At 40.2% G+C, this 12995-nt stretch overlaps 1 protein-coding gene across 1 annotated transcript in view; it reads left to right on the top strand.

The window, feature by feature from the left end:
* Positions 1–219: 219 nt before the first annotated feature.
* Positions 220–12995, top strand: part of LOC143131358 (progressive ankylosis protein homolog) — a 32927-nt gene continuing 20151 nt past the window's right edge. Inside the window, exons 1-8 of the mRNA XM_076290953.1 lie at positions 220–731; positions 5242–5458; positions 6032–6150; positions 6410–6493; positions 6619–6789; positions 7055–7189; positions 7286–7378; positions 7954–8046. Coding sequence (XP_076147068.1) covers positions 636–731; positions 5242–5458; positions 6032–6150; positions 6410–6493; positions 6619–6789; positions 7055–7189; positions 7286–7378; positions 7954–8046 — 1008 coding nt within the window. The 5' untranslated portion in view covers positions 220–635. The remainder of the gene's footprint in view (positions 732–5241; positions 5459–6031; positions 6151–6409; positions 6494–6618; positions 6790–7054; positions 7190–7285; positions 7379–7953; positions 8047–12995) is intronic.

A 12995-nucleotide genomic window follows, 5' to 3' on the forward strand; every position in this document is an offset into this window, starting at 1 on the left:
TACTTGGTGTGATGTTGTTATACTACTTACTTATATTATAATAATATAAACATTATATATTTTTAAGATCTTTGTAGGCTACACCGCATATGTATGAATGGCATGAAGTAGCCTAGACTAAAACTTCAAACTCGAAGTTCAAGGCCCTTTAATTGTCAGCACGAGGACAGTAGGCTATGACGTACGTGAGGGTTGGTATAGTGTAGCCCCACGTGTGCTTGAGGGATAAATGTCATCGGACACATGAAACATTCAGATGCTGTGAAAGCTGTCCTGAAAACAGTCCTTGGCGTTTCGCAGTGTCCTTCATGTTGGTTTCTGCTCATAGCACTTAACGTCTCGGTAATTGAAAAGCAATGGCAGAGCTCCCGGCAGGAACTTTAGGGAAACTGTCTTCTACAATCGGGTGTTGATTCGAGTAATGTGATTCCATGCGTTGTTTACTAGAAAAGTGAACTAGCTACTTATGAATGTGAGGTAGTTGTTTCGTCCCGTTAAAGTCGGTAAGAATATCTCCTACCATTGGCCTTTAGTAGCCTAATTCTAACAGTGAAGACCAAAATCGGCACTTAAAACCATTCGGCACACCGACAAGTTCAAGCCGATGCATTGCAAACCATCACTCAGGTGAGATAATGGAAGACTCCCAATCTCTCAAGTCCTACTGGCCTCTCATCCGTTTTCTGGTGCCATTGGCTATCACCAACATAGCCATCGACCTTGGGGAACAGGTAAGTTGACACGTTGTAAATTATTTGTAAAATCTTTGTTGACTGTGCATCTGTTTAAAAAATGTACAGCTGACTGTCTTGAGTGGCCAGGATCAAATCAAAACACCATGAACTAATCTATCAGCATTAAATGAACTGTTCGTCCTACAGGAAATGTTAGCCTATCTTTCCTTCATTGATGCCACTACAGTTCAAATGTAACGTGTTCCACCTGTTAGCCTTATAACGAGTTGACATCCTTTATTAAAAACAAGCTTTGGAAAGCTTGCCTACAAAACAGGCTAGGCTACATAGGGTGGTGTTGAGCTATGGTCAAACGCAGACACGATTATCAAAACAAACCTTACAAAAAATAGATAGGCTTACTTGAAAGGTCTTGTTTTCACGTGTTAAAATATGACTAACGGTGGTTATGAAAAATCCTAAAATATGAATTAGACTAGGCTAGTTCTGCACTGTATTTCACAACCCTGTCACATCATCAGATTTCTATTGTCACCCTGTCCATAGGTTCATCTCATAGCATCTTATGACTACTTTAGCTTAAATGGTTCAATAGGCTTTTTTGTCCCTAATCACCCATCGGCTGCTGTATAACCATGGATCCAAACCAACTTGTATATATACTGCTCAAAAAAATTAAGGGAACACTTACAGTTTCCCACAATTGTTAAAACACATTTTTTCCCTTTCACCCTTTTCTCCATTCTTAAACTATATTCACAGAATGCCTGACAGTTCTTGCAAAATAAAACACTCACCTCAAAAGTTTTACTTGTGCTCAGAACCAAACAGTTTCAGAATACCGATCCAGTGTATGATTGAAGTGTTCCCTTAATTTTTTTGAGCAGTATATATATATATATATATATATATATATATATGATTTATTTCAGTAAATTCCATTTAATATGACCAGCACCTTTACAGCGGGGAAAATAAGTATTGAACACATCAACATTTTTTTCAGTATACTACAGTATACTTCCAGAGAGGCTATTCACATGAAATTTTCACCGGACATTAGTATTAACTTAGGTAATCCACACATATATAAAAATCCAAACATTAATGTCTAAAAGTAGAGTTATGAGTAAAAAAGTGGAATGGCACAGGGAAAAAGTATTGAACACGCTAAGAAAAATCAGTACACAAAGGCCAGGAATTGCAAGGAACAAACTGATATCTATAAGTATTTAAGATAAATTATCCCTCCTATCTGTGCAAATTGATATAAACTGGGTTAGTACATACTGGTGGGCTATAAAAAGGTTTTTTGTTACCAAGGTGTCACACAAGAAACATTGTATAATGGGTAAAAGCAAAGAGCCCTCCCAAGACCTTTGCCTTATTATTGCAAAACATGTCAATGGAACTGGTTATAGATGCACTTCAAAACTTCTGAATCATCCAGCAAGCAGTATTGGAGCCATTATCTGCAAGTGAAAGGAACATCACTGCATCAACAACTGGCCATGCACAGGATCTCCTTGCAAGATTTCTGACCAGGAAGTCAAAAGGATAGTCAGAATAGTAGCCCAAGATCCAAGGACCACTCCAGCTCCAGAAAGACTTGGAGGCAGCAGGTACAATTGTTACAGAGAAAATCATAGGTAATGCACTCCACCGCCATGGCCTCTATGCACGCTCATATCGCATGACTCTATTGCTGAAGAAAAACATGTCAAACCTTGTTGAAAGTTTGCTACACAACATTTGGACAATCCTATGAAATACTGAGATAATGTATTCTGGTCTGGTGAGAGCAAAATTGAACTTTTCGGATGTCATACTACACACCATATTTGGAGGAGAAACGGCACTGTGCATCACCCTAAAAATACCATACCAAAATGAGGTTTGGAGGTGGTGGCATCATGGTGTGGGCTATTTGTCATCTCATGGTACTAGCATACTTTATACAGTTGAAGGAATGATGAATGGAGTCATTTTGTTCCAGGAGAATCTTTACATCCACCAGGACGATGAGGATGAGACATGACTAGACCTTCCAGCAGGACAATGATCCAAACCATTCAGCAAAGGACATTTTCTCAATTGGTTTCAGAGAAAGGAAATCAAGGCCCTGACTTCAATCCAAGTGAACAGTTTTAGAAGTAAACTAAAGATCAGGATTCACAAGAGGGACCCCTGGAATCTTCAATATTAAAGGACTATCTGTTTAAAAGAATGGGCCAAAATCACACCAGAATACTGTGACTGATTAGGATCAGGAAATGCCTTGAAGCTGTCATTACGAATAAAGGCTTTTCCACAAAGTTTTTTAAAACATTTCAGCAGGCGTGTTCAATACTTTTTTCCTGTGTCATTCCACTTTATTACACATAATAAAGTGGAATAAAAATTACATTTTTGGATTTTTTTATATGGGTGGATTATCTTATAAGTTAATTGTAATATCTGGTGGAAATTTCATGCAAATAGCCTCATTGGAAGTATACTTACTGAAAAAAATGTTGACGTGTTCAATACCTATTTTCCCCGCTGTATATGTATGTCTCGAGGCACATTTTGCTGCTTAGCGGTTAAATGCTTATCATTCTGGTAAGCAGGTGGATTAAGATGTAGCTGAGCTTAATTTTTCAGGTGTAGGCCTAGTTATTCATCATGTTTAGCACTACTACTACTAAGGAAATGAGTCATAGATTTTGACAGGCTGATACGTTTTACATATTGTCTTTTAATATTAACCATGTTACGTTCTTGTTTACTTTAGTTTAGGGGACGTCCTGGTACTCTGACTGGGGTACAGCAACACGGCTCCAGTGCTAATTTTTCCCTGGGCTCTGGCACAGACAGCACTATAAATAACAGCTCTTAACTCAATGACGGCACATTTAAATTTAGGCAGGAGAATAAGGGGAGACTTTTATTTAGGCATTTTGTGGGGTTTCCTTAGTCATTTTAGAGCGACAGTACCCTGATACACTTACAACTGTTGCCTTATTTGTACATCCTCACAGCTCCATACTCCACCCTTCTAAGTCATTGTTTTTGTTGGTGAGTTTTGCATGAAAGAAGGGGAGAGGGCCCTTGGTGAATGTGGCATGTTTTTGAACCATACTTATCCATTCAAGTGAGGGAAAATATACACCAATCAGTGACAGTTCATTCATAGGTTTAGTTTTTCTTGGGGTTCTGTTGTTTGTCTGATGTCCTTAACCACCAATTTCACTTGAGTGGGACTTGAGTCCTGCCAGCTGAACTTTGGCATTTCCCCTTGTTATGAGCAAACAATCACAACAGTATTCTGTAGTGTCTGCCTAAAGTGACATCTGATGAGTTTCCCTTTCAGTAGCTTTTACTTAAAGAAATGAAATTCATGTCCCACCTGGGCTGAAGTGACTTTATTAGGCAGAGAGGAAACTTGAGCAGCACTGACTGTAGTGTATAGCAGTGCTCACTGACCTCTGGGCCAGCCTGACATTCATTGTCTTCTGCTGGTAGTCTGCCGGTCTAGTGAAGGGTAAGAGGTCCAATTAAACGGCAGTGCGAGGTGTAGGGAGACCAAGGATTAAGCTTGCATAACAGCCGGTTGAGGGTTTAAAAATAGGCCTCCCCTTGCTCATTGTGCTCCTGCAGCTGTGTTTGGTTGTAAAGTAAATCTTATGGGAAATGGAAATTATATTCTCGCAGTCACCCATGGCAAGAGCAGGAAGTGAGGTTGTGCATTCATCATTCTGGTGACTCGATACAAAAAAATGTGCCAGCAAGTGACTATGTCGCTTTATCTTGAACCGTGTCGTGTTGAACATCACATTAGTTTTGGCTAAGGCGTGTTTTGAAGGATTGTACTGGTCACTCATTGTTTGTTCCTTGAGTGTTCGAGTTCTATATTGGACTCATTCCCATGGACTCCCAGATGACTTCACATCTGTCCCACTGTGATATTTTTCGTTTGCATGCCACATGAGGTGACACCAGTGGCATGATGATGCCATTCAAGTTGATTGTAATATCAAACGGATGCAATATTAGCAGAGACTTGATGGGAGATGACCAGTTTTTAGAGTTGGCAGCATTTTATTTCATGGAACTGAATGAATTATTGCTGGGATGAAACCAAAATCCAGTTCCTGTGATAAACATTTGCATCAATCCAACAGCATTGATCTGAGAACCTGTGTTCAGATACAGACAGTTTACCTGCTGTATGTTAAGGGTTTCTTGAAGCAGACAGGCAGGAAGAACTTTACAAAGCTTAGAGGAAAGAAAATGATGAGATTCTTAGTGAGATCATTCTTCCAAGGTCAACTAACTCAACCTCAAATTCAGATTCTGTAGATGCTTAGAATCCCATATAGTCTTCATGGTGGTAATCTACCATTAATTATTACATTAAACTGAGTTTATACTTATATGGACAAGCAAGAGTTATTGAAGATAAAAAAGACTGATCTTGAAGCACATAATCTGATACTAGCTACAGGAAGTATTTTCTCTTTGATTAGCTTCCTCACTCCAATGGCATCTGTGCTTGTCCCCGCAGGCTCTGAACAGGGGCATTGCCACAGTAAAGGAGGATCGAGTGGAGATGCTGGCCAGCTATGGGCTGGCATACTCCCTCATGAAGTTCTTCACCGGGCCAATGAGTGACTTCAAGAATGTGGGGTTGGTGTTGACGAACAGCAGACGGGACCGGCTCAAGGCTTTGCTCTGCATGGGCGTTGCGGGCACCATCGCTTTTGTTTTGCACATCCTCATTGGTAGGTGTGTGAGTGAGTGTAATGACCTGTTTGAGGTTTTTCTTTTTCCCCCAATAGTATGTGTGGGTGTTTTTAAAACGGAAATAGTGACACCAGAGAGAGGGCTCTAACTAGTAAGAAATAGACCAGGAGACAGGAAGAAGTGAGTGTGTAGGAGAGATTTATTCATCACGCTTCACAGAGTGGGAGCCCTGGTCCAGACACTGTGTATCTGACTTTTCTTTACTTGGAAGGCAGTAAGTCAAACTGATCTTATGTCAGCAAACCTACGCAAAGACGCTTCCTGAATGCACTGCCTGGGCTCAGAGTCCCAATTGCCCTTTGGAACAGAGCAAGTAGTGTGAACCACAAACAACAAGACAATTCTCTGTGAATGTCTGCTTTATGAGTAATGTAAACCAGATGTTAGCCCATTTGACTGTGGTTCTGATGGACATTGTGGTGGAAATCTTTACTGACTTGTGACTAATTTTAAATAAGTCTGAGTTGTTTTTAGGTCCTTTCTGTTTCCTGAGGAAGAACCCAATTTTACTGTACACATTTAAATTTTTTCCTTGACTACTCTCAATCTAGCTTATACAGACCTTGGGTACTACATAATTAATAAGCTACACAATGTGGATGAATCCGTGGGCAACAAGACGAGGCGGGCCTTCCTCTATTTGTCACTGTTCCCAGTTCTGGATGCCATGGTGAGTTACCTGGGTCTTGCTTTAGCCTTAAAGCATAGCTCCATATGTCAAAACCTGTGCAAGAGTTTGAAATTCTGCCAGCATAATTGATCATAACTATACTATGATTACGGCCGTGATTGAAAGTATACTATTATTCCACCTTAGAGGTGAATTATTATTTATTTATTTTAAATTGGGTGGATGGAATCCTTGTTATTAGGTATTTTATGTACTAAATCCTTGGTTATTGTGTGTGAAACTGTTCTCTATTTTAAAGGCGTGGATCCATTCTGGTATTCTCCTCAAGCACAAACACAGCCTTCTTGTTGGCTCAGCCTCCATATCAGATGTTGTTACACAGGTAAACTTTGTCTTTGTAAATTATATAATTTGTGTTGTCGAACTCAACCTCTCCACCAACGCATTTGGTTGATTGTGTTTATAAGTTGGTGGCGGTGCAACTAACTGATGTCTTCTCCTGGTTAGATTGTATTTGTCGCCATCCTGCTCCACAGTAACTTGGAGTGTGTAGAGCCTCTCCTCATCCCCATCCTGTCGCTCTACATGGGTGGACTGGTACGATTCACCATCGTGGGAATGGGCTACTACTGCAACGTCCATGAAAACATTCCTGACTCCAGTAGCATCGAAATTGGGGTACAATACCAAAATCTACTGCTTTGAAGAACTATGACTAGTTTTTGTGTAGACTGGTGATCGTTTTCGTCTTCATGGTTCGGGCTTCTTGGTCTTTTATCTGCTGGTGTACGAAGTCGCAAATTTGGGAGTGCCAGACTGTCTTTTGCTTTCCCTTAGATTACAGAGCTTTTGTAAGGTCTATTGTTATGTTTTGTTGCACAGAGGACAAGAATGAACCTGAATGGTAATTGAGTTTGTATCTTTGCCTGCTGGCTCTCTCCAGGGGGATGTTACCATTAGGAAGATGCTGAATTTCTGGTGGCCGCTGGCCCTCATCTTGGCCACACAGAGGATCAGCAGGCCAGTCGTTAACCTCTTTGTGTCTCGCGACCTCAACGGAAGTGAGGAGTCTACTCAGGTCTGTTATTGCTTCACTTTCTGAGAGGGAGCCTCACAATGGCTGGTCAATGGCTGGTGTTCATTGATGTGTGTGTGTGTGTGTGTGTGTGTGTAGGCTGTTGCTGTCCTCACCGCCACGTACCCAGTGGGCCACATGCCTTACGGATGGCTTACTGAACTTCGGGCTCTCTACCCCGCTTTTGACAAGGTGAACCGCCGTGTCCTTCATCTGTCGTTGGAATGTAATGAAGTTTCAGATAAGCCTTATTATCCTATTGGCATTGCTCCCGAGTTCCGAGGCATTCGAAATCAACCTTCACCATGAAAAAATAAAATCGATGCTTGTGGTCAAATCGTTAATTGCAGGATTAAACACTTAACGGTTACCTGTGACTCAATGAGTGGCTACCCATAAGTCATTTTCAGCTCAAACTCAAGACAGGAAAATATGATAACCATCTTGGTAAATTTCCACTGCATGGACTCTTAGTCATTCTGCTTGTCATCAGTTCACATTAAGCATGTAATTAAGCCGTGGAGGTAAAGTTGGGATTTTCTTAGCCACATATCCTCCTAGGCATCTCAGCGCCCCAGGAGATGACCAGATGTTTTGTCATTGTGCAATTCTCTTCAAAACCACCACGATGTTACTAAAAGAAAACAAAAAAACATTTTACTTGGTGTGTGTGTGTATTTAGGTAGTGAATATTTAGTTATATTTCTCTTATTCAAGTTTTTCTCTACCAAAAACACAGAATGGCTGTTTATTTTTTTTTCCGACAGAACAATCCCACCAACAGGCGGACTGGTGACGTCTCAGTCACCAGATCTCACATAAACAGATTCATCCTCTGCTGTTTCCTGATTTCAGTCACGGTAAGCTCTGTTCCACAGTAGGTAGTATGGCCCACTGTCACTTCAGCTGGATCCTCTCCTTGTACAGTAACTGTGGTCTCTTAAATAAACAAAAACATCTACTCTACTTACCATATAACTGTTGCTAAGAGCAGAGCTACCATACTTCATAGATACACCATACTATAGGCAGCTCTCTAAGGGGAAGTTGGAATTTGCTTGCTACAATGTATATGCACAGGTCAGATCTCATGTACAAAAGGCCTCTTTAGGTGAAAGTTCCACAGCAGAGATCCAGGAGATCTGAGGCATATGCTGTCACTCGGCGCCCTGCCTGCCAAAGGGGAACATGCTTGACGTGCCAGCCGGTGACTCATTATGTCACAAGTGACATTGGGTGTCAGTTTTTTTTTTTTTTTTTTTTTTTTGTGCGAAGCACAGGGGAACCTGAGTACTGGCTGTCATTGGAGCAGAATGCTTGTCTGCAGTTCAGTTTGTTCTGATATGAACCAGGCAAACCAGTCTCTCTCTCTCTCTCTCACTCACACTCACTAGGGTGGTCCTTATTTTTTAACTTTTGAAATTTCATGCTCTCACCCCACCAATATGTTTGAATAAATAAAAAAAATAATTGGGCAAAATTTTATCAATATTAATCAATATTTAGAGGTTGCTTAAGACCTTTGAAGTTTACCACATACTGTGCAGTGTGCATATTCAGGATTTTTCGCATATTATGTGATACATTGTGCTAGCATGTATAATTGTTTAATAATATATGCTTATGGCAGCAATGGACTTATTTGACCATGCAGGCAATGACAATGTGTATTGATTATTGGTGACCACATTAAAATTGGAATTCCATATTGTCCATGCAAATTTGCAATGCTGATTTGCTGATCTCATCTGCTGATTCCGGTATTTCCCAATAATATGCTGTTGTGAGCAATTCATAGCAACTCCTGTTTTAGTTGTGGTATGTCTTTCAAAGCATCAATGTGAATGAAGCACAATAGACAATATACACTGAGACAATGGCTGAAGCAACACAAAGCAAATCCGCTATATGGTTACTCGGATCAGAAGAGACTGAAATAACTGGAACAAAGTTACCCTCCAAGAAGCAGGTTTTATGTTTGTTGTAATATCACCATAAAACATTGAAAAAAAAATTAATGAAAGTGCAACAGCGGTGATCAGAAGAAGTCTTGGTATTCTAGGACAAGGCTAGGATTCCCCTTTATCCCCAACATCATGCCATAAAACAACTGGAAACACTTCACGACAAATGGAAAAATGCCAAGAGAACTTCTGAGACTCAGCAGTGCAATGTAGAGGCCTTCATAGACCAGTTGGGAGACCTGTTTGATATCGCACATCAAGATGCACTCATTCATCTCAAGAATCCAGAAGATAGAGACTTTCTTCTGGCCCAAAGAGAAAAAGGACGTTATGGGTGTACAACTGTACAATATGATGATACAATTTAAATCTCTCACTTTCGCCTTTGGCCTTGAACACTGACTGGATCTGCTCCTTGTTATTTTAATTCAATGAGTCATAAATGCTAGGTCAAATTGAAAACTCTTTTCCTCAGTGGTTCCATATTGGTGGAATGAGTTGCCCAGTGCTCTCCGTTTCTGTGATAGTTTTGGGTCTTTTAAGAAGGGTCTAAAGGCATATCTGTTCAACATACACTTAGTTCATTAAGCGCTTCTTATTGTTTTATTTCCATTAGGCTGTTGATTAATTTGACATTGTTGTTTACTATTGATATTCTTTTTAATGTAGTCTTACCATGTTATAGTTTTTATATTATTGATTGAATGGACATTATTATTTATTATTGCCCCCCCCCCCCCCCTCATTTTCATTGCTTATTTTATTAGGCTATTGATTTAATTGACATTATTGGGGGCCAAGCAGCGAAGCTCCGAGGACCTCATTGTGTTTCTACGTTTTCCTATTATTGGGGGCCAAGCAGCGAAGCTGCGAGGCAACCCATAGTGATTCTACCTATTCCTATTATTATGCAACTTTCTTCCGCAATGAGAGTCTATGGCAGCCCATAGAACCGTACAGTAAAAAGTTGTAAAATTTGGCACATTGATTCAGGACAGTATAATAATTAATTTGACCAAGTTTTATGCCTGAACCACAGACAGTCTAGCGCCACCAATGGGTCAAAGTTGACATTGCATCCATGCAATTAACTTTTGAACCGTATGCCCGATTTTGAATATCGCAACATATTTGGAAGCCTTGGATGAGGCTGAACTCAACGCACTCAATTACGTCAATTTCCGCCATGTTGGATCTTCCGCCATATTGGATTTCATCAAAAACACTTAAAAGTTTTCACAGGTCACAAAGTTCATCCGATTTTCACGAAACTTGGCACAGATGATCTTCAGACCATGTCTCATAAATGCATTGCCTTTGACATCCATACTCAAACCTGGTCGCCAGTCACGACCAATCAAAATTGGCGGCGAAGCCGCCAAACAGGAAGTGAACTCAGATCTCGGCAAGGCTTTCACATATCAAAACCAAACTCAGTACATGGGCTCACGACCCAATTAAGAGGAGGCTCAATGAATTTGATGACTTTTGACCTACAGGTGGCGCTATAATTAACAAAACTACGTTTTGGCCTCTATAGGGTGACGTGTTTGAAATGAAAACATATTAATGATCTCTGTTCATACTTTGGGAGGTCCTTAGGCTGACACATATCAACTTTTGACATTAACATAATTGATTGGACCACCATATTGGATTTCATCAAAAACACTTAAAAGTTTTCACAGGTCACAATGTTCATCCGATTTTCACAAAACTTGGTTCAGATGTTCTTCGGACCAGAACTCACAAACGCATTGCTTTTTGGACCCATATGCAAAACAGGTCACCTGTCACAACCAATTGAATTTGGCGGCGAAGCCGCCAAACAGGAAGTGAACTCAGATCTCGGCAAGGCTTTCACGTATCAAAACCAAACTCAGTACGTGGGCTCAGGACCCAATTAGGAGGAGGCACAATAAGTGAGATGACTTTTGACCAATAGGTGGCGCTGTAATAAGCAAAATTACGTTTTGGCCTGTTATGGGTGATGTGTTTGGAATTAAAACATATTAGTGATGTCTATTAATACTTTGGGAGGTCCTTAAGCTGACTGATGGCAATTTGTGACGTCAGCATAATTAATTCTACCGCCATATTGGATTTCATCAAAAACACTAAAAAGTTTTCATAGGTCACAAAGTTCATCCGATTTTCACGAAACTTGGCACAGACGATCTTCAGACCATAACTCACAAACACATTGCTTTTTGGACCCATATTCTAAACAGGTCACCTGTGACAACCAATCGAATTTGGCGGCAAAGCCGCCAAACAGGAAGTGAACTCAGATCTCGGCAAGGCTTTTAAGTATCAAAACCAAACTCAGTACATGGGCTTAGGACCCAATTAGGAGGAGGCTCAATAAATTTGATGACTTTTGACCACTAGGGGGGCGCTATAATCACAGGAAGTCGGCTCATATCTCAGCAACAATTTCATATATAGAAACCAAACTTGGTGTATGTACTTGTGAACCAATCCTGAGGACACAGGATACATTTGGGGACTTTCAACCACTAGGGGGGCGCTAGAGATACAGGGAGTAAGCTCATATCTCAGCAACGCTTTCATGAATCAAAACCAAACTTGGTATATGTACTTGGGACCCCACGGTGAGGATGCACAATACGTTTGGTGAACTTTGACCACTAGGGGTGCTATAATTAGCAAGACTTTCTCGTATGAACACCAAACTTGGTACGTGGACTCATGAACACATCCTGAGGACCTACAATAAATTTGGTCTCGTTTGAACACTAGGGGTGCTATAATTAACAACACTTTCACCTATCAAAACCAAACTTGGTATGTGGACTTAAGAGCACATCCCAAGGACACACAATCAATTTGTTGTGCTTTGACCACTAGTGGCACTATAATCACAGGAAGTAGGGTCATATTTTAGCAATACTTTCACGTATAGAAACCAAATGAAGTTTGGAGAAATGGAAAGCAGAGGACAGATACAATGAAAGAACTTGGAGTTTAGAGAAATGGAAAGCAAAGTACATATACAATGACAGAACTTTGAAAGCAGAGGACAGATACAATGAAAGAACTTGAAGTTTGGAGAAGTGGAGAGCAGAAGACGGATACAATGAAAGAACTTGAAGTTTGGAGAAATGGAAAGCAGAGTACAGATACAATGAAAGAACTTTGAAAGCAGAGGACAGATACAATGAAAGAACTTGAAGTTTGGAGAAATGGAAAGCAGAGGACAGATACAATGAAAACTTTGAAAGCAGAAGACAGATACAATGAAAGAACTTGAAGTTTGGAGAAATGGAAAGCAGAGGACAGATACAATGAAAGAACTTTGAAAGTAGAGGACAGATACAATGAAAGAACTTGAATTTGGAGAAATGGAAAGCAGAGGACCGATACAATGAAAGAATGAGTTTTGAGAAATGGAAAGCAGAGGACAGATACAATGAAATAACTAGAAGTTTGGAGAAATGGAAAGCAGAGGACAGATACAATGAAAGAACTTTGAAAGCAGAGGACAGATACAATGAAAGAACTTGAAGTTTGGAGAAATGGAAAGCAGAGGACAGATACAATGAAAGAACTTGAAGTTTGGAGAAATGGAAAGCAGAGGACAGATACAATGAAAGAATGAGTTTTGAGAAATGGAAAGCAGAGGACAGATACAATGAAAAAACTTTGAAAGCAGAGGACAGATACAATGAAATAACTTTGAAAGCAGAGGACAGATACAATGAAATAACTAGAAGTTTGGAGAAATGGAAAGCAGAGGACAGATACAATGAAAGAACTTTGAAAGCAGAGGACAGATACAATGAAAGAACTTTGAAAGCAGAAGACAGATACAATGAAAGAAC

This window comes from Alosa pseudoharengus, unplaced genomic scaffold (assembly GCF_046254945.1).
Source record: "Alosa pseudoharengus isolate Yale_2024_CS ecotype anadromous, Long Island Sound unplaced genomic scaffold, YU_APseudo_1.1 YU_APseudo_1.1_scf_18, whole genome shotgun sequence".
NCBI classification, from domain to species: domain Eukaryota; kingdom Metazoa; phylum Chordata; class Actinopteri; order Clupeiformes; family Clupeidae; genus Alosa; species Alosa pseudoharengus.